Here is a 24,899-nt window from a genome sequence, read left to right as displayed (position 1 = left end):
TGCTGAGTCTTTAGGAGAATGTATAGGGGCGAGTGATCCAGTTGTGTAAAACATGGACATTTAATAATAAAAACTGGTCTCGTCAGCAGAAAGTCAGAAGCTCTATGCGAATGTGAGCTTTGTACTTCTGTTATTTTTCTTAGTCTAGTTGTGCTAAAGGCTGTGTTTACTATGGGATAATGATGTAGCAATACATGTATTCATTAATTAATGTGCAACAATGAGGAACTGAGTGCATGGGAAATAATACTATGTAGCCGTTAACAAGAGTATCGGGAGCAGAGGAACATCTAATGGAGATGAAAGTTGTTTAAATTAAATGCAAATACAGGAGTCAAGTCTGTCCAGAGCAATTTCTTTATAGATTTGTGTCTGCCATATTCCTACATGGGGCCCATCTAGTACCTGACTGTGTAACCTGTTTGTGTCTGTCCCTTCTTGCAGGTGCTGAGTTAGAGGTCCATGCTCCCCCCACACACACCGTCACTTTGGGATCTGATGTGACTCTTCCCTGCAGGTTCAGTGTGGGTCCAACACAAGTGGATCTACAATATCTCGCAATACTTTGGTACTTCCAGGACACAGAAATTCTCATCTTTAATGTTCATAAGAATGAATCAGAAGCACGGGTGTCGATCAGAGGGGAGGATGCTGGGAAAGGAATTGCTTCACTACATCTTGCCCGTGTCACACTATCTGATGCCGGGTTGTACAAGTGTATGGTCATCTACATTCCCAGGTCCCAGACCAAGGAGGTGCAACTCACTGTTCATGGTAAAAAATACAATGCAATACTAAGCATGGCAAGAAGCTTATCAGAGATGGCAAATCACACTGTTTTTTCTGATTGTACTCTTTATACTAGATATCCAGCCTCCCTATCCCATTGGTGTATAGGGCATAACCATGGTGAGGGGCATTTTCCCCATTTATCTGGGCCAAGTGCACTTACTAGCCAACTGTATGAACCCATGCATGAGTGGGAAAAAAATACACATTTTTACATATAGTTTGCACCAGTGCACTGTGTTATGGCATAAAAGATGTAGATGTCTGATGAATGATATGAAATAAATAATGTAAGGTGCCTGGTTTCATTCTGGGTTAAAAATGATGTATCAAACCCATTGCTGGTGCCTTCACAGTGTTTACATGAGAGATGGACAAGCCTAACAGCTCTTGCCCAGAAGCATAGTAGGATGTGGGAAGTCAACCAGAGCTCTGGCTTTACCCAGGGAATGAGATATTTCAGTTTTGATGGTAGTTTTAGTCAGGCCCGGATTTGTGGAAAGGCCACCTAGGCCCGGGCCTAGGGTGGCAGGAATTTCGGGGGCGGCGGCATGCTGCCCAACCACACCCACATTGGTTCAAAAACACTGGGGATGCGCTGGAGATACACTCATTTCTTAAATTTCCCATTGCTCTGTTCCAGATGATGAAAATTTGCATGAATAAAGGGGAGGGCCTAGGGGCGCCCACTATGTAAATCCGGCCCTGTTTTTAGTAGTACCATTTTGACCTCGTGTAAGACAAAACTCAGTAAAGGAAAACCTTTAGTAATAGTCAGGCAATTTATTCACACATAATACAACATAACAGTTGTGTCTGGGTAAGCTGTTGGAGTAACACACAGAATGTCACCCAAGGACTCACCAAAGACCCACCTCTTGGTCCAAGCGTTATATAGCTTTCAGAAGGTATTTACAGTAATTGTGACAAGGGGTACACGGAAATACCATACATGGTCTGGTGAGGAGACTTACTGGCATATATATTTATACATTCCTGTAAGATGTGCAGTTTTGCAACATAAGAGATTTCTGGTTCCAACTGTCCACAGTCTCATAGACATCTGTTGGCTAAACATAGTCATTGTGGTACAGCCAGTAATTGAGCAACACTTGTGCAAAAGGGCATAAGAGACATGCTGACACTATGCTGACACTCTAGAATCTAAGTAACAGAGTGGAGATCATTTATTTGTATGGCCTAGTATAAGTTATATGAGTGACCATTGTCCACAGTTGACCATTAGCCCTTATAGTCCATCCTGCCTTGGGCCCTATAGCGTTATGGTGTCATAGAGGGCGGGGGTGACAACAATCAACCCTCTCAACCCTCTGACACTAGCCATTCATCCATCATAGGAAATAGACCGTTCCAGGTATAAAAAATATAAACATTCCTCTCTTGAAACGTTTCAAAAACATTTCATATTAGTAAATCATAGGCACAGTAATAGTGCTGAGAGGGCCCCCAGGAACAAGGGAGGTCTGTTATAATTGGGACAGTGGTGTGCGCTGTTGTGAGTTACAGTTCTACATCATGGCAGCACCAATACAGAAGTGCAGCTGAAAGCTGAAATCAGTGAAAAGAAAAAACAGGAAGCTCGGGATCTACAGATACATCCTGTTTCATGAAATAACTTGGCTAAGTGCAGTTGGGAACAGAAAACCCTATGAAAATGACAAAGAATATAAAATATATATGTAACATGTTATATATGAGCTGTTATAAGAGATAATACTGATTTCATTACTATTGAAAAGCAAAACATTATTCTTTCTTTCAAACCTCCCCACATATGGCTGAGAAAAGCTTTATCTTATAGATGTAAATGAAATGAGAGCAGAAGTTGGGGGAGGTACTTATAGCACAAAGCAGAATTCTAACAGAGAAATATAGAACAAGTATTAATACTAGGATGACATGGATAGACTTAATGAAACTTCCAATGGAGTTGTTTAACCAGCTATAAACTTTACCTAATCATTTGGAATAACTGAACTCTTCTATAAAAACATTACACTTAGGGGCCGATTCACTAAGGGTCGAATATCGAGGGTTAATTAACCCTCGATATTCGACTAGGAATTAAAATCCTTTGTCTTCAAATATCGAAGTCGAAGGATTTAGCGCAAATACTGCGATCGTACGATCGAAGGATTATTCCTTCGATCGAACGATTAAATCCTTCGAATCTAACGATTCAAAGGATTTTAATCCAACGATCGAAGGAATATCCTTCGATCAAAAAAACATAGGAAAGCCTATGGGGACCTTCCCCATAGGCTAACATTGACTTCGGTAGGTTTTAGCTGCCGAACTAGGGGGTTGAAGTTTTTTTTAAAGAGACAGTACTTTGACTATCGAATGGTCGAATAGTCGAACGATTTTTACTTCGAATCCTTCGATTCGAAGTCGTAGTCGTAGTCGAAGGTCGAAGTAGCCCATTCGATGGTCGAAGTAGCCCAAAAAACTTCGAAATTCGAAGTTTTTTAACTTCGAATCCTTCACTCGAAGTTAGTGAATCGGCCCCCTATTGTTACAGCTCTAAAACTTTGGCTGTATGACATTCAACAAACATTTCAGAAACAATATGAGTACAACCTTCTTTCTCCTATCAAACACATACTAATCTAAAGTCATACTATGTTGTTCAGTTACTTTATTTATTTGGACAACCTCTATGTTTATGACGGTGATAGATTTATAGATATTAATATTATGGGTGGGGCTAGTCTTGGAATCTCGACTCTATTCAATACTAATATTAGCACATGACAAAGTTCTATTATTATGGGTCTATCATTTTGTTTATGTCAGTGCCGTTTACACACAACCAGCTACATATAGAGCTGAGGACCTGGGGCAATAATACAATTAAGTAATTACAGGAAACTTTCCTTCTAAAACCTTTTTAAACAAATACAATTTTACCTTTGTTGTTTTCATAACTAATCTATAACTAAACATACAGAGAAAATGTTACATTATCACATTCCCATTGTTCTTGTCAATTTCACACAATTTAACTATATCACATTCAATACTGTATGAATCTAATACTTATAATTAACCCATTTCAATATCAGTCCATCAGTTCATTATAGGGGAAAGTCCAATCAGAGAGACATCATGGCTGTGCATAGACATACAGTATAACAGAGAACATTGAAAGAGACAACACTAATATTTCTGTTAACACTATAAAGACAAGTGGAGTGAATTAACCTTATTCACGAGTAACCCATTCACAAACAGAAATACACAAGAGAACTAATGTTACTATGAGAATAATAACAAAGAAGACAATGTTAGGATAAGATACGAATAATGACATGATAGCCAAAGACAAAATGACAATATTGTAGTGACAGACACATAGAACAAATATTATATTACAAGAGGTACCTATGAAAACATATAAACATTAAAGAGAACCAAAAACAGTAAGGCAAACATATTCATTACAGACACATCAAATTCATATAACCGTCAAGTCCTTTTCTTTGTAACATACACACAAGTATTACATTCACAATATGCTCTAACAGACCTGTAGGATGCAGAAAAGCTTAGCAGCGAGCTATTAACATTGGTTTATAAAACAAACAGGGAAAACAAACATATAAACTGGAGTCACCTGCAGGAAAAAATGATGTTATACTTTTCTCTGTAATTTAGAACAGGCTTACAATTGAGTGGAAAGGGAGAAAATAGGTTTGAAGTTGCAGATGGACAACACCTAGATGTTTGTAGGGCTCTCGTTTTTCAGCTGACAATTCAAACGGACAGGAAAGTGATTTACACTTCACTCTCTAAAGAATTTCCTTCAGAAAACCTAGTTTTTCATATTTCTGGCCTGTTAGGTCGCCCCATAAACAGGAACCACAGAAAAACTCCTAAACAGCAAGTAGACTCTGCGATAGAGCCACAAATTCTCTCATGTACTATCACACAGATTACAGTTACACTAAAGTTATTCACGCACTCGGCTAGGCAAACATTCAACATTCACTGATCCTTTTGCATCCATCAAACAACATACACGTGTAATTTCTATTTCAAGATAGTTTAGACTACACTTCATGATAAGGAATAACAAACATACAAAATACAAAAACAGGAAGGAAACTGCGGATTCCTATCATGAATGGCAGATAATTTCAGCTGAGTAACACAACAATTAACAAAACAATAGGCAAAAAGAAGAAGTTAGAAAAAACATATATGCCCACCCCAGGGGGCCTTTCCACGGGTACACTCCAGTTGCCTGTAGCGGCCAGAGTACACAACTTGCCTGGAAATATGACTGGAAGACTGGATCACAGTCGGGGGGTCACCATATGTTGGTATTTTTAGTAGTACCATTTTGACCTCGTGTAAGACAAAACTCAGTAAAGGAAAACCTTTAGTAATAGTCAGGCAATTAATTCATACAGAATACAACATAACAGTTGTGTCTGGGTAAGCTGTTGGAGTAACACACAGAATGTCACCCAAGGACTCACCAAAGACCCACCTCTTGGTCCAAGCATTATATAGCTTTCAGAAGGTATTTACAGTAATTGTGACAAGGGGTACACGGAAATACCATACATGGTCTGGTGAGGAGACTTACTGGCATATATATTTATACATTCCTGTAAGATGTGCAGTTTTGCAACATAAGAGTTTTCTGGTTCCAACTGTCCACAGCCTCATAGACATCTGTTGACTAAACATAGTCATTGTGGTACAGCTATTGAGCAACACTTCTGCAAAAGGGCATAAGAGACATGCTGACACTATGCTGACACTCTAGAATCTAAGTAACAGAGTGGAGATCATTTATTTGTATGGCCTAGTATAAGTTATATGAGTGACCATTGTCCACAGTTGACCATTAGCCCTTATAGTCCATCCTGCCTTGGGTCCTATTGCGTTATGGCGTCATAGAGGGCGGGGGGGTAATAGATATCGACCCTCTGACACTAGCCATTCATCCGTCATAGGAAATAGACTGTTCCAGATATATTTTATATAAACAGTTTCCTGTCAGGTCCACCTAGCTGCTGGCTGGGGGTGGGGATTGAGCGGCATCTTCCAGTGCTGAGTGCCACTAACTCTACTGAACATGCCAGGAAAGCATATAGCAGCATAGGTACTGGCAAAGAATTTAGGGAAATAGCACAAAGGGCATGTTTGAGGATCAAATCCTAAAATAACCTGTAGGTGCATAGAGGTCCCTAACTTATAGAGATTACAATCTAAGTCAGTTGGTAAAATACTGTACAATCACAAATAGATGGATATTAAATTCAGCATTGTGCAAAGTTTGAGCATCGGTCCTTAAATACTGAATTTGATACTTTGCTAGAGCTCTATCAGGTACAAAATGGAAGGAATTGTTTCTCCAGCACAATCAACTTTGTCTTTATTGAACAATCTCACATCAACAACCCGACTTCTATTTAGGCCTATGGTTTCCCACAACAGTTACTTCTGTCTTTTAACTAATCACTCCTTCCCTCTATTTGCTCTTTTATTCCATAACTTTATACAGAATGAACAATTCTCATAAGTATTACAAAGCAAGCAACATATATACAAGGTAGATTCTACGTTTCACTTAGAAGAATGATCCCTACGGAGGAATTCAAACATAGAATCTACAGGGAAGGAGTAAAGAGATTGAAAAGTTGCCATTTTCAGTTCATAGGTTTCCACAGGTAGTTTGCTGTCATGACAAGAAAACTGATGCATCTTCTAGCATTTGGTAGATCTATTCCATAACAATGGTGCTTCCCCATTGAGTAAGATATTGTTCAAACATGGAAACAGATGTAGGGTAAGGGAAATTGCTCATCACGTATTTGTGTTTTATGTGCAGCCGTTCCAACAATCAAAGAGCTGGAGATATCAGAGGAGGATATGGATACTTATAGGATTCTGTGCTCCGTGTCTGGGTTCTACCCAAAGAACATTTCTGTCACTTTAATGAAAGATGGAAAAGCTGTGGATAATTCTACGCTCTCTAATTACACCCATAACTCTGATGGAACATTCAATATCAACATAACCCTGATGATAGTGGCCTCTGAGATCCCAAGAATATTGTCATGTGTTGTCCAACATGGATCTCATGCATGGCCCATTCAAAAAGAGTTACAGCTACAGTATGGAGGTAAGAAGGAGATTGGGGGTTCCTCTATGTAACATGATGTACTATCTCTTAATAATGTCACTATCTTGGCTGACTCTGTATTATAATGTACATTAACTCTAAGAGCATTTCAGGTCACATCCCCACAAGGTTTTTTATGTCGTTTTTTCAATTTCTAAGTGAACTCTTTTATGGCCCCTATCAAGTAATTAACCTGATAAAGCTGCAGTGCAATTAAACAAATGCTGAATGAGGAAACCTCTCCAGTCAATATATTGGTTCAGTACAGGTGAGGCTTGTACATCTATGTGTTGATTTAGCCAATAAGATTTAGCCTCTGCTATCAGCACTTATTTTCCTATAATTAAATGTAGGAGATACACAAGCTAATGTTAGAGCAAAGGGGACACATAATAAACATCAGAATACAATCAGGCAATGACTGAAGTAGAAATTCACCTGATTACAAGCTTTTTGCTTCCCTGTGTTTTTCTTTTCTTTTTTCACTAGTGTACGGTGATAGCAATATGGCTGCCGTGTATGGGGCCATTGGCGTCTCTGCTGTGGCTCTTCTGATTGTGATCCTCGCTATAGTTTACATCAAATGCAAAAGAAAAAAAGGTAAACACTGAGCCCAATATGTGGCACCTCCTCTGTTTCTAGAATGATATGGAATTATTCTCAGTAATTACAATAAAGACTATTTATGTGATTAATTTGTTATTTAATTCTAAGGAGAACTGAGTAGAGAAACTGAAGGGTGTAATGAAAACTAAATAAACGAAATACTGTATGTAGAGATGAGGGAGCTCTCTTAAGTTCCATCACAGTGACAGTGGCACGTGCCAAATGTAATAATAACAATTCTCAAGAAGGTCCATTACAGGTAACAGTGAAAGTCAGAGATGGACTGGCTTATTTCATGATTATACTGGGCTCTTACTCATATAAGTGATAATGTGAAAAAGTTTTATTTTCTATTCCTATTCAGGTCAGGAGATGTTTATGGGTGACATTCAGGGGCCTCCAGTTTGGATAGATGGGGAAAAGCTCAGCCTTTACTGTACAACATCCAACTGTTCTCATGATGCCAACGTCTCTTGGATTGTAAAGGCACAAGATGGCACAGAGAGTGAATTCTCAGAGGCTGGTACTGGGGAAGCAGAGGAGGAACAGCCTCTTATCTCTAGAGAATATATTGTATCTAAAGAGAAAACCATCAAGTCACAAAAGAATGGCCTCTGTGATTATTCCAGCACTTTCTGCTTCATTCCATCTGTATCCAGGCACCTTGGCACATCCGTCTCCTGCAAGTTTGTGTGTGGTGGGAAAACCCAAGAGAAGACCTTCCAGTTTAAGTCTATTCAAGGTAAGAGAAAGATTCTCATAAATGCAAAACCTGGGCCGAATCAAAGTGGCTGATGCCACCCCAAACTTAACTTCATCTTGCCACCACAAGCATTAGAATTGATGGATAAGAACAAAGCCACAGTTTTATTAACACAGATCAAATGAGTTGTAAAGTAACAGACATAACACAAGACTTGAACTCACCTGCAGTGTCAGCCACCTAGGGCAGCCATGTTCAGATGGGCAAGCCTGGGACCAATAGCCAAGGATGAAAACAGGGAATACCAACCTCTATCACGCTAGCATTTAACCCACATCCCCATTTCCCACAGCTGTGACAACAAATGAAGCTTTACCAGCCAAGAAATTGCCCCAACCACTCCTCTTCCACCTATAAGAGGCAATCTAATAGAGCAGGAGGGTGAGGTATGACACAAGCAGGAAGAAGTTTTGGGCAACCAAGAACAGCCGACCTGCACATTCACAGAATTCCACTGAAAACATTCCATTTGCACTAATAATAATGAGAATAAACAGTATCTGGTCGTAATAAGTCTAAATCAATTGGTGATGTTGTTGTGAAATGTATTATTGAAAATATAATTCACTGATTTATTACCTCTATGCATCTTCTCTTGCAAAATCAAACTGCCCCGAGGTAATTTTCTGCAGAGCTTGGTGCTGCCATCTTTTTCCTTGCTCCCCGGTACCACCACTGAGTGTATGGTCAGTATAGTTTGTGCTGAAGAAGTTCTTAAAGGAAAACTATACCCCACAAACAATGTAGGTCTCTATAAAAAGATATTGCATAAAACAGCTCATATGTAAAACCCTGATCCATGTAAATAAACCATTTTCATAATAATATACTTTTTTTGTTGTATATGCCATTGGGTTATAGAAAACTGTCATTTATAAAATAAGGGCCGCCCCTGGGATTGTATGATTCACGGTGCAAACAAAAATACCAAACAAACCATACATGTTAGATCACATGAGCCAATGAACAGACAGAGTTCTGTCTTTTGCTCACACACTTCTTCCTGTTACAGTTAGAGCTGCAGTATTTCTGGTCAGGTGATCTCTTCCTGTTAGAGCTGCAGTATTTCTGGTCAGGTGATCTCTTCCTGTTATAGTTAGAGCTGCAGTATTTCTGGTCAGGTGATCTCTTCCTGTTACAGTTAGAGCTGCAGTATTTCTGGTCAGGTGATCTCTTCCTGTTACAGTTAGAGCTGCAGTATTTCTGGTCAGGTTATCTCTGAGGCAGCACACAGACCATCACGAAATGGGGGTTCAAGGCAAGAGATGTAAAAGGGCAATATTTACTTATATATATATTCCAGTTGGTAAGTTTCTTTAATATGCCACTTAATTTGATATACACTATCTGTTGTTCAAGTATTCGTTTTGGGGGTATAGTTTTCCTTTAAGGCCAATTACTTTATAAGCACCACAACTAAGTACTGTAATATTATGACCTGGATGAATGAACCCTTCATGCACAATAATGAAGATAATGACACAACACAAATTTATTATTACCCTATACATAATGTGTGCAATGTAGGCAAAACTGTACTAGAGTCTTATTCATTAAAGGATTATAATTCTGTAATACCTTCAACTACAATTTATCAGAAAGGTGTTTATTTCTGATGTTTTGTCATTTGATTTGTTTTTTGTCAACTTACTAAACCCACCTTCCAACGTGGATAATTCCACACACACCCTAAATTCCTTAATATCTGTGCCACCTGTCTGTATAGAATGCTGGATGAAGAGTACAATCTGTAGAATCTGTAAACCAATAACTCCAAACATTGCCTGATTATGTAGATGGGACAATTATATGTGATTAATATAGAATAAGCAGCTTTATAGGATGTCCCATCACACAGAGAGGCTGAAAATACCCCTTGACTGACTCACATAGTTCATGTCTGCCTGGATGGGAATCTCCTGCAGTTTCAGAGAAGTGATGGACATCTTTATGACTTGCCCTTTAAAGTATTGATGGAAATTACAAAAGTATGCTTTTATGTTACAGCCAAACCCAAGTTTAATGAGCCAATATGTATGAGCCTTTGTGACTCTGGGAATGTGCAGCTATTGGCCAACCTGGAGAGGTTCTACCCTAAGGAGGGAATCAAGGTCACTTGGAGATGTAACAAGGACAAGTCACTAGAGACAAATGCACCAATGGACGAATTGATTACACATCTGGATAATACATTTACTGTGAGAAGCAAATATGAAATTTCTGGGGATTGGTTCAAGGATCCAGACTTTAAAGCTTGTGTCTCATGGAAACATGATTCTATGGAGAAAGCTGAGTCCAGAGAAGTGAGTGTTAAAGGTAAGATGATGATATTGTACTTTCACTAATGATACTGATTGGAGGAAAATCCTTGGGCTTTATCATTAAAGACATTATTCAAGCATATAAAGCCAGGCCATTGTGCACATGAATAGACAACCCTCCAGTAGAGAAGCATTACATTCAGTCCATGTGCCATGAAAATATCTAAACACCTTGTAAACTATTCTGTCTTCTGTGACCAATGATACTACTTTGTCTTTTATTATGTGTTTCACAGTTACTCTGAGTAAGACCATTAACAGATTCAGCATCACAACATTCCATGGCTGTGCATTCCCCAAACTCACTGTCTTCATTGCAAAGGACCCCCTACTTTGCTTTAAGTGAAACTTCCTTTCCTCGAGTTTAAATAGGGTCCTCTGGTGCGTTGCTCTTTTCTATTCAAAAAGATCTTTCACTTAAAGCAATGCAAATAGTTGTTTATAGTGAGGGCATGTGCATCTCATAGAGTTCCATTGGGCTTCTGTGTCTCTACTTGTCATTATATCAATGTATCAATAATTCCGGGCAATTGGATTCCTAAAGGAAAGGAGAACAATTCAGAACATGTCGTTGCCCAATCACATACTGTAGCTTTCTTTTGCCAGGGTAACAAGAGGCCCACAATGGCTGCCTGTACCACTGCCCCAATGGTTTTAAGAAATACAAGTTTATGAATTTGATCAGTATATAAAGCTATTCATTAAAATATTTATTTCTAAGCCTCTGTGATTCCAGGGTAAAATAGACCTGATCTGGATTTCAGTGACTTGCAGACATTTCATCATAAATGGCAAATGATTGTTATATTAAGAGTTATCAGATAATAAACTTATTACTTGAAAAACTTTACACAACACCCAACAACTACTCTTACTTATCAAGATGTGTTATGAGTTCTTTACAACCAATGCAAATTTTACATTTACATGTGAGTTGAATAAAATAACCTGCATTGTAATATAAACTTGTAATGCAATATGCCTTGGATTTTACTGTCTGAAACGCCTATAAGTTCTTAATGTTCTCCCTTGTTTCCCTTGTTCAGACTTCCCATGGCATCCGACTATCGATGACATTCCCTTACAAACTGAGAGAGAAAACAATAAATTAAAACTGAGCTGTAATATCTCCAATTACTTCCCTGATTCTCTCACTGTCAGTTGGTTTGGGAAGAAGAAGGGAAGTCAGGAACTGTTTCCTGTATCTAAAAGTGACATTTATGACATGCAAACGCCCCAGTCCAAAAGGGGAAAAAATCACACATATAAGTGCCAAGTATGTTTGGTTATCTCAGCGCCACAAAGCATGGAGCAGGACATGGAATATATCTGTAGAGTGGAGCACCCAAGCCTGAAGGAACCAATACAAGGAGGCACAGGGCCAATAAACAAATATGGTAGGTTTACCAAAAATAAACATTAAGGGAAAATACAATTAAACCCAGCTGCACATTTGCAAACAGCCCCCCCCCCCCTCCCCAGGGAGGAATCCATAGTTTTTAAAAAATTTGAACCTTCATTTCACCTGTGATTTTCTACTTCCTCTAAATCTAAATACTCTTATGTAGACCTCCAAAGCTCCAAGATCCTCAGCAGTCCCTTCCATGGAAATCCTTTTTGTTGCCAATGATCCTGTAATACTCTACCTGCTACTTCTCAAGTGGCACTTCAGCTTTTCCCTAATGTTCCTAATAATTCTTCAGCTTTCCTCTGCAATACTCTGTTTAATGCTTCAGTATACATCTCAGAACATCTGAAGCATGGTGCATTTATGCTTATCCTATACTATGCAACAACACCAAAACAACTTCTCATCCCACGCAATGCCAATAACTCCATGCTGTAAAGTTGTCCATACATGAGATTGTCTTCTGACTTGACCACTTCAGACCATATGGGCAGATATTTATCTGTATATGGGCCCAAAAGGATCTCCTGACCAATATCTGAAGATCATCTATCATGCAGGTTTAAAAATCCCATCCATACTGTGTCTATCCTGATGGATATATTGGTTCACCATAAAGGGGAAGGTAGAGAACTGTGCAAGACCCACAGAATCAATAAGACTTTGCACTTAGACACTTACACATCTTTGTTGGTGCAGAACTACAACTCCTTGTAATTTCCACAAGTTTCATAACAAAAATACACAGTTGAAGATCAAGAATTTCCCGTCATGTAAATCACTTATAGCATATTCTTAGGACTATTCCCTCATCATTGTCACATTTTTTCTTTTTACCTTTTCAGATTTGGCAGAGAAGCAAAGCTTCATTGTGCATAACATTCAGGGGCCACAGAGATGGCAAGAAGGAGAGAAGGTCACTCTGTATGGGACTGCCCTGTACTGTAAGAAGGATGTTCAGGTGACCTGGATGGTGATCGAGATGGATGGGACCAAATGTGAAATCCCAGACATTACCAAGGAGAAGGATAAAGAGGAGAAGTCAGGCGTCAATGACTATGTGGCTTGTAGGGAGAGTAGAGATGAATCAGACCGTGAGGGACTCATGGGCATTACCACTTCTCTGAGCTTTACTCCTTCAGTCTCCCGGCACAGATCCATGAGTCTCAAATGCAAGTTTGTCTGTGATGGGAAATCCACTGAAAAACTCTTCCAATATAAATATCTCTATGGTGAGAAGTCACTTATTATCTCTATCTCTGTATAGTAATTAAGTAAAAATAATATATTGGCTTTATAATCTGCTTTTATCCAATCTGCATTTTAAAATCTCTTGTTTCGAGGATCAGTGACCATAACTTTCCAGATTTTCATAACTTATCTTTCATTTAATTATGTATTTTCTAGTTAGTCCTTCTCCTGGTAAACTTCTAGTGTGTAATTCCAAGGTTATCAGGGGTCTTAACTGTACCCTAGCACACATATAGATTTTTACTATAAATTCCAAACTGGGGGTGTGGCCACATATAACAGGGGTGGGCCTGCCTGTGGAGGAGCCATAACACACACACTTACATTTAAAGACACCTTAAAACAAATGTGTTACTGTTGGAAAACGTCTCCTGAATGAGGGGAACACGCTTTCGATTTTATTGGTCTACTCTTCCTAAAACAGCTTATCATTATAATATTAACTATGTATAATAATAATAGATAATAATAATAATAGAAAGAGGCCAAGTTGGGGAAATCAGAAATATTTCAACTGTACTTTAGGCCTTTTTCATTTATAATGACACATCTGATACAATACAATACTAAATAAAATATAACATTAATTACCAAGTCTTAAGAATTCTTGGACCAAGACAGGTGAATACAAACTCACATGTGTGACAGAAAGTAGGGTAGGGTCACAATACATGGATTTATGATAATGATGCTGTACTCACTGTGTTTATCACTAGGCTCTGGGACATCATTGTGTATCAGTACAGAATTTTATTAACTATATCAAGATGTTAGTAAGGATTTTACTGCAATACATGTGCTATTGGATTTGACAGACAGTTGAACAGTTTATTTTTTTACTGTTTCCCATTGTTTTCCAGCCAAACCCAAGCACCTGAAGCCAATAGAATTCTCTCTCCTTGAGAATGGGGAAGTGCTGTGTTCTCTCAGCTTGCAGCAGTTTTACCCTAAATCCATGAAGATCAGTTGGGGTGCTGGGGTCCCCCCTTCCTATGACAAGATGGAGTCAGATGAGGAAGTGACAGACTCGGGGATCACGTATGATCTTCTCAGCAAATGTAGAATTGCAGGGAGGTTTCTCCGAGATCTTAATTTTACTGTCAAAGCTTCTTGGAAACACGAGTTCATGAGTGACTGGGAATCCACCCAACTGTCCATCAGAGACCCAGGTAATAAGCTTGTGAGTTGGTCAAACGACTGAAATTATATGGGGTATACAGTGTATTGATGTATTGATTTTTAAATGACTTATATCACACTCTGCAGGTTTTCCATGGAAACCAGTTATCCAGAACATTCCTCTTCCCAATCTCTTTGTGAACAATCCAGTGACACTGATGTGCCAAGTCTCTAATATCTTCCCTGCATTTCTGACTGTGAAGTGGTTCAGGAGGGAGAAGGATGGAGAGGACTTGTTCCCAGTGTCTCACAGTGAGAAGTACAAGATCCCAGAGGTTAAATTGGAGAAACAAGAAGACAAGACATTTCAGTGTCAAGCTCATTTAACTTTCACCCCAACCATTAGCTCAGAGCAAGGAGCTGAATTCATCTGTAGGGTGGAACATCTAAGCTTAGAGAAAGCTGAGGAGAGGAGAACCGGCCCCCTCCAGATACAAGGTAATGAGATTGAAGTCTTTCTCCATTGTACAGTGTCCACTATGCATAATACATATCACAAAAGGATTATTCTATAAAAACTCATCTGCCCATTATGGTGACATGAACCCTTTTTATTTTGGCATTTATTTCAGTAGAGAAGAAGTTGATTGTGAATGACATTCAGGGGCCAGACAAATGGATAAAGGGAAGAGAAGTCACTCTCTATGCCATGGCTTCTTACTGCACCAAAGATATAAAGGTGATATGGATTATAAGAGAGAGAGATGGGAAAGTGTGGGAGATCTGTGACACCCCAACAGAGAGAGGCAAGAAGCCCACAGCCCAAGGACTCAGCAGATATGTGGTAACTAGAGAAAGTACTGATACATCAGACAAAGAGGGGCTCCTTAATGTGTCCAGTTCCATGAGATTTACCCCCTCTGTATCTGCCCACTCTGGGGTGAGTCTCACATGCAGATTTGTCTGTGATGGAAAGAGCGAGGAGAGAGAATTTAAGCCAAGAGCCATCTATGGTAAGTAATGTATCTGTGATCTTCAGTCTGTATCATGAGCAACAGTGGTCACCAAGCAGAAAGCCACTGAGGTCCCATGGAGTGGAAATTGGTGCAGTTATTGGTCTATACTTATTCCATTCTGGGGTGCCAGACAGAACAGGTCAGAATAATCTTTGATCTGTAATGACTCAACAGTTTCTTTTCATTCTTCTATTTTTTTCTTTTCAGCATGATATAAAAGCAATATAATTTTATAAATAAATGATAATAAAGAAATCAAAATATAGAGAAAATGACTGTAGTTGATACACACAGGGAAGGATCGGCACATATCTCATGCTGGTGTTAGTCCTGATATTTTGGCAGGGTGGGGTCCGTAGAATTTGTGAACCACAAAAGGGATGGATCTTGTATTAAGTGTGGTAGGGGTTTGGGCATTTGGCAATTCTGTTAATAATGAAACATGACTAAGGCAGATTAGGGGTGTGGTCAAACCCCATCAGTTGGGGTCCCATCCTACTTTTATTGTAGGGCCCTCCACCAAGGCAGCCCAGACCAGTGATGAATTAATAGCAAGGCCAGGGCATGTTAGGGTGAAGGGCCCTGTTACCTAATTAGTATGAGGCCACATCATGTTCCGGTAAAGGACATGATCATGATTTGCAGTCAATAGAAGGTCCAACGTTCAGGTCACCTGAGTATGGTAATGATAAGAAGTATAATTAGACACAGCATCCAAATGGCTAAACGTGGGGAGAGGAACTTATTTCCAACATTGATAATATTGAATAAATTTCAGCTAAACCCAAGCTCTTGGAGCCTATAATGCCGAAATGGTGTTACTCTGAGAAAGTAAAATACTCCCTGAACCTTGGGGGGTTTTACCCAAAAGACATGGAAATCACCTGGACGTCTGGAGTGGGAGAGTCTCAGAAAAAGAAGAAATCATCTGACCAACTGCAGGAGAATCCCAACCGGACATTTAACATCCAAAGTGACTGCACAATTAACCAGAAGTTCTTCCGAGATCCAAAATTTAAGGTGTGTGTGAGCTGGAAACATGAATCCATGGAAAATCCACAATCCAGAGAATTTTCTCTACAAGATTTAGGTAAGAAAACAGATCAGAGTTTCCCTATAGACATTTAATTTTATGGTTTGTGTATGTGTATATGAGTTTATAGGGTCTGATGAAGGAAACCCAAATGGCTAAACCCCCAGATATAATCATCATCTTAGCAAAGAATGGGACATGTGTCAGTTATTTCCTTTTCTCTTCTGACTTGTTGCAGGTTTGTGGCACATCAAATACTATAAGCAGGGCCATTTTAATAAATGGGCAAAAGGGGCATCCTTAAAGGGATACTGTCGTGGAAAAACATGTTTTTTACAAAATGTATCAGTTAATAGTGCTACTACAGCAGAATCCTGCATTGAAATCCGTTTTTCAAAACAAGAAATGGATTTTTTTATATCTAATTTTAAAAATTGCTATGGGGCTAGACATTTTGACATTTCCCAGCTGCCCTCAGGTCATGTGACTTGTGCTCTGATAAACTTCAGTCACACTTTACTGCTGCGCTGCAAGTTGGAGTGATGTCATTACCCCTCCCTCCTACAAGCTGCTGTAATGTAAATAGAGCCTTGTCTGCTGAGCCTGTCAATTGTACAATAGGCAGGTATCAAGATAAGCTCCCACTGACACCACTTCAGAAGGACTGACCATAACATAGTCCTGTGATCACTGCCCCCACTTACGTTTCAAAAAAAAAATATATATATATATATATATATATATATATATATATATACACACACACACACACAATTCATTTTGGGCACTGGAAAATATATTTTATATAGATAGTTTATTTATATTTGTTTATACAAAAATGAAACACAGGAGTACACTCCCAGGACTGATGACAGGGAATAGAAAAAAGGATAAAATAAGGAGGACATACTTGAAAACCAGGAAAACTTAGGAGGAAGTCTAGGAAGGGTTAAAATAGCTGAGGAGAAAGGAGGCAGTAAGTAGTTAAGTAAAAAAGAAGTATTGCAGGCAGGAAAGGAGCCAGTGTGTGTGAGGTGGATATTAGCAGAGGGAACTCACAGCTCCTTTAGCTCATCTAGTAACCAGTACAACTAACTAGGAAGGCAGCAAGGAGAGAAAGTTCCCCCCTCCAAAGGAAAGCAGAGATCAAACTTACAGAAGGGGAGGAGCTTTGATAGTGTCTGTGGGAGGAGCTAGTGCAGCTGTAGAGCAGGACGTAGGAAAGTGAAAGTAATTGCTTCCCGGCAAACCATGTGACCTCTCTCCTCCAAACATCACACGCATGGGCAGAGAGGGGAGGGGCTAGATTGTCATGTGGTAGTGCAGGGACCTGGCTTTTCATTATAGAGTGGCTGCCTCCAAGCACACAGGTAATGCTGCGCCTGCTGTTAGAGCAGCACACGATGAATGTGTAATGAGCACAAATGGAAGCCCCCATGACAAAATAAAAACTAAAATAACTTATTCATGGATTTGTGGATTAACATTTTATTTGCCACACAGTGTTTATGGATGTGTGTTTTTTATAAAAATGCAAAAAAAAAAAAAAGTTTAAAATGACGACAGATTCCCTTTAAAGACTCACCTGTATAAAGAGGCTTATTCAATGTACCTAAATTAATCAATCATTGCTGTATCATAAATCAAAAGATTGTTCCTAAAATCCTAATGTCTCAATTGTACCCTAACCTTTACTTTGTAAACTCTAATTTGTAGGGTCCTCTAATCCTATTGTATCTGTAACCCTTGTTGTTATCCACCATTTATTCCCTGTTTGTTATAACTAAGGTAAAGCACTGAGTATCTTGTAGGCGCTATATAAATAAATGATGATGATCTGCCCAAAAAAAGTGCCTTGAACATGTTTGCCTGACAGGAGAATAGGGTCCTGCTAGTTGTTTGTCCAGGGCCCATTAAGGTTTAAAACTACCCTGTGTCTGAGGGCTTTAACACATTTAAAAACTGAAAACTGTTTTTGCTTGCAGCACAAGAGAATTCACAAAAGTGTAGGAAACATTTTCTTGGTGTACAAGAGGTGTTAAAATTGCTGTAAATACAATCAGAAATTGTCACGGCCGGCACCCAATACCAGAACAAATGCCAAGGACCCTGATCTTGGTTCGGCTTCACCAGTAGTGTGACCACCGTTGGGCTTCGGGTGGAGCCCTCAGCTTAATTGGGTGCCATCTGGACTTAACGAGGGGTACAAGGCGAGGTGTTCTGGCTGGCAAAGGGGCACAACCAGATAGCAAGAGTCTTTGGGCAGAAGGTCAAGGACAAGGCATCAGGTGGAAACGGAACAGACCGGATCAGGACAGGCAGATAACAGAATCGTCAGGCAAGCAAGGGGTCAAAACCAGATAATCAGACAGACTGGATAAGGCAGAAGGATGGTCAGACAGGCTGGGTCGAGGCAGGTGGATATCAGAATCGTCAGGCAGGCAAGGGTCAAACCGGGTTGTCAATCAAGGGGTTAAGCAGGAAGAGTTGTCGTAGGCAGGCGAGGGTCAGGATACAGAATGCAGAGTAGTCAGGAACAGGCTGGGTCAAACACGGATAATCAGTCAGGACAGCAAATTCAGGAACAGGTAGCACAAAGCTCAGGAAACCACAGGATATGATCCTATAATGGGCACTGGCTACAGGTCTGATGGGCCTTTAATACCGTCAGATTTCACGCTATAACATGCGTCAATGCACGCTGGCGCAATCATGCCAGCGCACCTGTACCTTTAAGAGGTGCGCAGGCGCACCGCTCCCGTCCTAGGAAACAGGATTGTATCGGCAAAGGCAGGACAGGAGCGGCGCAGCGGGCGTCCACGCCAAGGACGCGGCATGGACCCTGCTGCCCACTAGACCACCAGGGTAGGTTTCTTACAGAAATACAACAGAAATCTTCCAAAACACCATCCGAACTGCCTTTTTTCACATTTTGGTGAAAGAAAGAATAGTTACAGACACTTTTGTGCAGTGTCGGACTGGGACACCAGGGGCCCACCCAAAAACCTTAGATCAGGGGCCACTCTCAGTACTATTATAATTCCTCTCCTCACACAACCTCTATTCTGCTAGTCTCTTCTCTTTAAATGCAAAAAACTATTATTCCATCTATTTAGTCTCTTTGTTCTCATAGAAATAGGGAAGGACCATGAAATAGGCCAAATGTTTTGAAGCAGGAGGGGCCACTGACGCCTGGGCCCCCCGGGACTTTTCCTGGTATCCCTGTGGGCCAGTCGGACACTGCTTTTGTGAATATGTAAGATTTAAGTACAATTTCTCCAGACATTTTTAAATGAGAGTAAATCTCAGTGTAACCTGTGTGAGCTCTGCATTGTTTCCTCCATTCATTTTCCATTAGGTGCAGTATGGGGGAGTCATTAGCATATTCATGGGGATCAGCAGCCTATTGTCAGGGTAAAAGCCCTGTTTTCTATATAATCAGGAGGTTTACAAACAAGAAAAACAGTATATTTTTATAACACTTATATGTATAACAGTAGTTTATTGATAACATAAAACAGGTGACAAAATCATGTTTTTACCTTACATTTGCATTATTTGGCTATTTTTTGATAAATGAATGAGGCAATGTTGGCATTTTGAGTAAATATACAGTATATTATATATTATAGATCTTTATTTAAAGGGGAATTCAAGCCACCCTGGCAAATGTTAGTTTTGGTACCAGTACCCCCCTCATTCCCAGAACTACAGAGCTGCCCAGCAGTGTTGGCCCCACATTTATCTGTGTCCCTTCTGTTCCCAGCATGAATCTTGCTGATCAGTGAGTGACACATACACACTGGCAACTAAACTGCCATTTTGTCTCACTGCACATGTTCCCATGAGATAAATAATGACAATGGATGTGAGATAAAGATTGTGCTCTCCCATATTGGACAGGGAATTCTTCTCTGAAAGGCACAATCATTAGTATGAGGCACAGGTACAGTGACAGGCACCTGATGTCAAACTAAGGGGAGGGGCTAAAGACAAATTCAGAAAAAAATAGTTTGACATGTTGTGTAAAAGACAAAATCTGGAAACTGTAACATAGAAGCATAGTAAATTAAGGTTAAAAAACCCATTCGCAATATTTAGCTGGAACCTCTTTTCTTCTAATCGGAATGTGTGACCTTGTGTCAGCTGGAAAGACCTACTGGTAAATAAATCATTAGAGAGATTATTATATGATCCCCTTATATATTTATACATAGTTATCATATCTCCCCTTAAGCGCCTCTTCTCCAGAGTGAACACCCCCAATTTGGCCAGTCTTTCCTCATAGCTAAGATTTTCCCTTTACCAGCTTAGTTGCCCTTCTCTGTCCCCTCTCTAATACAATAATGTCCTGTTTGAGTGATGAAGACCAAAACTGTACGGCATATTGAAGTAGAGAATGTCCCATTAACAACCACCCTCTGTACCCGATCCTGTAGCCAGTTTCCTATCCATGTGCAAACGACTTCATTAAGCCCAACAGACCTTAGTTTAGAAAGCAGTCGTTTGTGGGGCACAGTATCAAACACTTTGGCAAAATCCAAATAGATCTACTGCCCCCCCCACTGTCCAGAATCTTACTTACCTCATCATAAAAAGCAATCAAATTCGTCTGACATGACCTATCCTTCATAAAGCCATGCTGATTGCTGCTCATAATGACATTCACTACGACAACATTTTGAATGTGATCCCTTAACAAGCCTTCAAATAATTTGCCCACCACAGATGTCAGACTTACTGGCCTATAATTGCCAGGCTGAGATCGTAATCCCTTTTTAAATATTGGAATAACATCAGCTTTTCTCCAATCCATAGGCACCATACCAGATGACAGTGAATCTGAGAAAATCAGAAATAGGGGCTGGTCTAAAACTGAACTAATCTCTCTTAGAACCTGAAGAAAAGAACTGATTTAGCACATTTGTATTTTCTGTATCTGTTACAACCATACTGGTACCATTATTTAAAGAGCAATATTCTGTTCTGTTTAAAAGGCAAATTCACAGAAGAGGTTTGTGAATATGGACAATTCTAACTCCACTTTTATTTTGTATATTGGTACAATGACAGCTTAATGGCACTTCTCCTTGCTAGTATGTGTTTCTTTGTTTTTATTTTTCATTTTATAGGTTACATTTGGCGCCCAATAATGGAAGAAATTCCCCTCCATCAGATACTGGTGGGCCGGCAGGTTGCCCTTCAGTACAAGATCTCTGGGTATTTCCCTGATGCCCTGACTGTCAGTTGGTATAAGAAGGAGAAGGGGAAGGAAGAGTTGATTCCTATTACTGGGGAAGGGAAGTATCAGATCCCAGATCCCATAACCAAGGAGCAGGCAGATAAGACTCTCACCTGTACAGCAAGTTTGGTTTTCTCTCCATCACTGAGTGAGGAACATGGAGCAGAATTTATCTGCAGAGTCAAACATCCCATTCTACAGAAACCCATAGAGAAGAGCACCGGCCCAATGTTTGTCTGGGGTAAGTACAATGCAGCAAGGAATGCAGGGCCGGATTCCTGTCTTCACCGCCCTGAGGCCTCTTTGCGCTGCAGGGTCCTAGCACCTGTCAATTTTGCTCTCAACCCCCTGCAGAAGCGTGCACGCTTGCACCAAAATGCTGGCTATTAGCACCTCTTAGAATGCGGCTGGGCAGCATGTTGCCCCTACCGTCTTGCCGCCCTAGGCCACAAATCCAGGCCTGACGAAATGGGTAGGGGTTACAAATACATTATTCCAGGGTTGGAACTAGAGGTAGGCAGAAAAAGCAATGGTGAGGGCCTTTAGGCACACACTTTTTCTGTCTGCCTACCTCTAGTCCAGACCCCGTGACCCTCCACCATCACTAGTCACCTTCCTCCCCCAGGTGCTCCCCCCTGGAGTTATCAGTACTGTGAGTGTCCTCATTCACAAGTGAGCAGGGGAGGTGGGCTGAGGTGGCTGGTCAGGTTGTCTAGGACACTGTCTGACTTGGCCCAGCTCTGCACTATCCCAGCAAATAAAAAATCTCCTTCTGGATACAGGAACATGTATCTGGTGACCTACTTTCCTTCCATTGTCCATGAGACTTACTGAATGTGATTTATTCCTATCCCAGTGTCAGACTCAGCTTCCAAGGGCAAACCAGAGACCTGACATCCAGATCCCACCCTCAATAATGAGATGGAGACAGTTGCCCATAGTGGTTAGTCTAGCCCCCCACAGAGGGTATCCGGGGGCTAGACTGCTTTTTTTTAAGTCATGATATAACGCCATGTAAATTGTCCGTTGGCATGTATAGAATGTGTAGCGAGTTACCTGGACTTGATAAGATTCTCTTAGTGCTTCCTATGTATTCTTAAACAGTAACAATGGTGAGTGAATATTTCAATATCCAGTGAGGTTAGATAATTTGTGGATAATATTGTTTATAGATAGGTCTGTGGGCTCCAGAAGAAAGCATAGAGACCTGCAAACTGTGCCTTGAATTGAACTCGTGCCCAATAACCCTAACTGATGGTTAAGAAACTCAGTCTATAGTATGGTAAATTGAAATAATTAAAAAATAAATCCAGATTTTAAGATTTTTATTAAATTATCTGTGATCCCTTCAGGCCTGAGCTAAGATTTAGTATCTAGTGCCTCTTGTGCAGCTGGAAAGGAGAATTCTGGGTGCCTGGGTGCCATAATAGCACATGGTCTTTATTATTCAGTAAATACTGTATATTGTTAAAGCTCTGGCATGTCTTTCTGTTCTAGTGCTACCATATAATAACGTTTATTCCATAACTAAATATCACCAATCACCTTTTAGCTAAACCCAAACCCCTGGGAGATATAAAGTCAACCCTCTGTGACTCAGGAGAGGTGATGTTGTCCTTCAGCCTTGGGAGCTTCTACCCAAAAGATCTGGATATCAGTTGGACCTGTGGGGTGGGAGATTCTCAGCAAATACAGGAATCCACTGACCAACTGCAGGAAAATCCTGACCTTACATTCAATATCCACAGTGACTGTAGAATTCCCAGAAATCTCTTCAACAATCCAAGGTTTAGAGTTTGTGTGAGATGGACACATGGAACCATGGGAAATCCTCAATCCAGGGAATTTTCTCTAAAGGATTTAGGTGAGTACAGGGAGACATTTTCCAAAATGGACATTTGTTTGTGGGCACAGTAACACCAGCCATAATCATGGGAATTCATGAAAACGATGACTTCTCTACAAGTTTTTGTTATGGGGAACTAGTTAAAAAACTATTAAATAGGAATTGGCCCCTGTATAGTGTTAGCTATGGCACTGAAAAGCCACATATAATGAGCTTGCCCCATGCTGACATGTGCTTCCAAAGTGAAGGTGTGGATATAAAACAGCTCAGAGGTTCTGCTGCAAATGTGCCTTTATTCACAAACACCACATGTTTCGAGCAGCAAAGCTCTTTATCAAGTGTATGTAAGACAAACCAGTGTACAACATTAAATACAATAAGTCCCTCCCACCATTCATCTGATTGGTCACTTCAGCCACTGCTGAGAGGGTTTGCAGCCTGACTGCTGAAGTGAATCAGTCCATAGGAATCCCAAGTGATGACATCATAGTCCATGCCTTTAGTCCATGTGAAGAACTGCTCCACCCCCAGGTACAAGCAGGACCAACATCAAATAGAGTCTTAAAGGACCAGTAACATCAATTTTTTTTTTTTACAAAAAATTCGTTAGTATAAATTGAAAAAAAAACACCAAGCCAAATGAAACTTTAAAACTGCAAAGTCTTTATTAAAAAATGACTTACAGAAACTCCACTTCCGCTCCTCTTCAGAAAAGGCGAAAGGGCGACGATCCATTGTGCGGTGCTGGATTTCTCCTCCCTGGCTATCTCAGATATTCTTCAGCATGTGAAGGAGCGGTGGTCCTGGGAACGTCGGATGCGCTGGTGGGCTCGCAGGCAGTTGTTCTCCTGGCAGTCCAGTCCCATTGCCTTCATCACAAGAAGAACACCAAGGCTGGAACTTGCAGGGGGGCGCCCTGCGGAGGAGGCTGGAGGAAGAGCAGGAAGCCACAGAGGAAGGCGAAGTCAGAGGGCTCCCCAGCAGCAGTCGCGCCGGCAGATGAGGTTTGCAGCACCGGTTCGTCATTTCTTCGGCTCCCCTCCCCGCATACTGTATGTTCTCCCGTGGCTGCTGCGTGCATGGGAATACTAGCTGTATGCACTCAATGCCACTGCGCTGTACCACCATCCCTCCCGCTCCCCCACATCTACCTGGACTCAGGCCGACCCCCATGTGGCCTCCTCCAACCTCGTGCAGCAGCCCCCCAACTAGATAGTACTTGTCCTGCAGGGTCTTGGTTTAGCGCCTCAGCTGGTACTTATGATCCAGTTGTTACTTCACGTGCAGGGACTCTGGACTATAACATAAGGGCATCATGGTTCGCGTTTACTCGGTCCTGGCTGGC

At 40.6% G+C, this 24,899-nt stretch overlaps 1 protein-coding gene across 4 annotated transcripts in view; it reads left to right on the top strand.

Moving 5' to 3' along the window:
• LOC108704743 overlaps positions 1-24,899 on the top strand; it is a 46,387-nt gene that overhangs the window by 559 nt on the left and 20,929 nt on the right. For 2 of the 4 annotated variants that reach the window (XM_041576406.1, XM_041576409.1), the window contains exons 2-14: positions 445-774; positions 6,656-6,949; positions 7,439-7,549; positions 7,920-8,297; positions 10,326-10,634; positions 11,686-12,036; positions 12,893-13,279; positions 14,159-14,467; positions 14,565-14,915; positions 15,050-15,430; positions 16,212-16,523; positions 21,599-21,949; positions 23,261-23,572. In XM_041576406.1, the coding sequence (XP_041432340.1) occupies positions 445-774; positions 6,656-6,949; positions 7,439-7,549; positions 7,920-8,297; positions 10,326-10,634; positions 11,686-12,036; positions 12,893-13,279; positions 14,159-14,467; positions 14,565-14,915; positions 15,050-15,430; positions 16,212-16,523; positions 21,599-21,949; positions 23,261-23,572 (4,176 nt within the window). The remainder of the gene's footprint in view (positions 1-444; positions 775-6,655; positions 6,950-7,438; positions 7,550-7,919; positions 8,298-10,325; positions 10,635-11,685; positions 12,037-12,892; positions 13,280-14,158; positions 14,468-14,564; positions 14,916-15,049; positions 15,431-16,211; positions 16,524-21,598; positions 21,950-23,260; positions 23,573-24,899) is intronic. The other 2 variants (XM_041576407.1, XM_041576410.1) reach the window with 2 other exon arrangements.

Source organism: Xenopus laevis, chromosome 9_10L (assembly GCF_017654675.1).
Source record: "Xenopus laevis strain J_2021 chromosome 9_10L, Xenopus_laevis_v10.1, whole genome shotgun sequence".
Taxonomy (NCBI): Eukaryota; Metazoa; Chordata; class Amphibia; order Anura; family Pipidae; genus Xenopus; species Xenopus laevis.
Note: the sequence above shows the minus strand (reverse complement) of the source record. Positions and strands in the feature narration are given on the sequence as shown.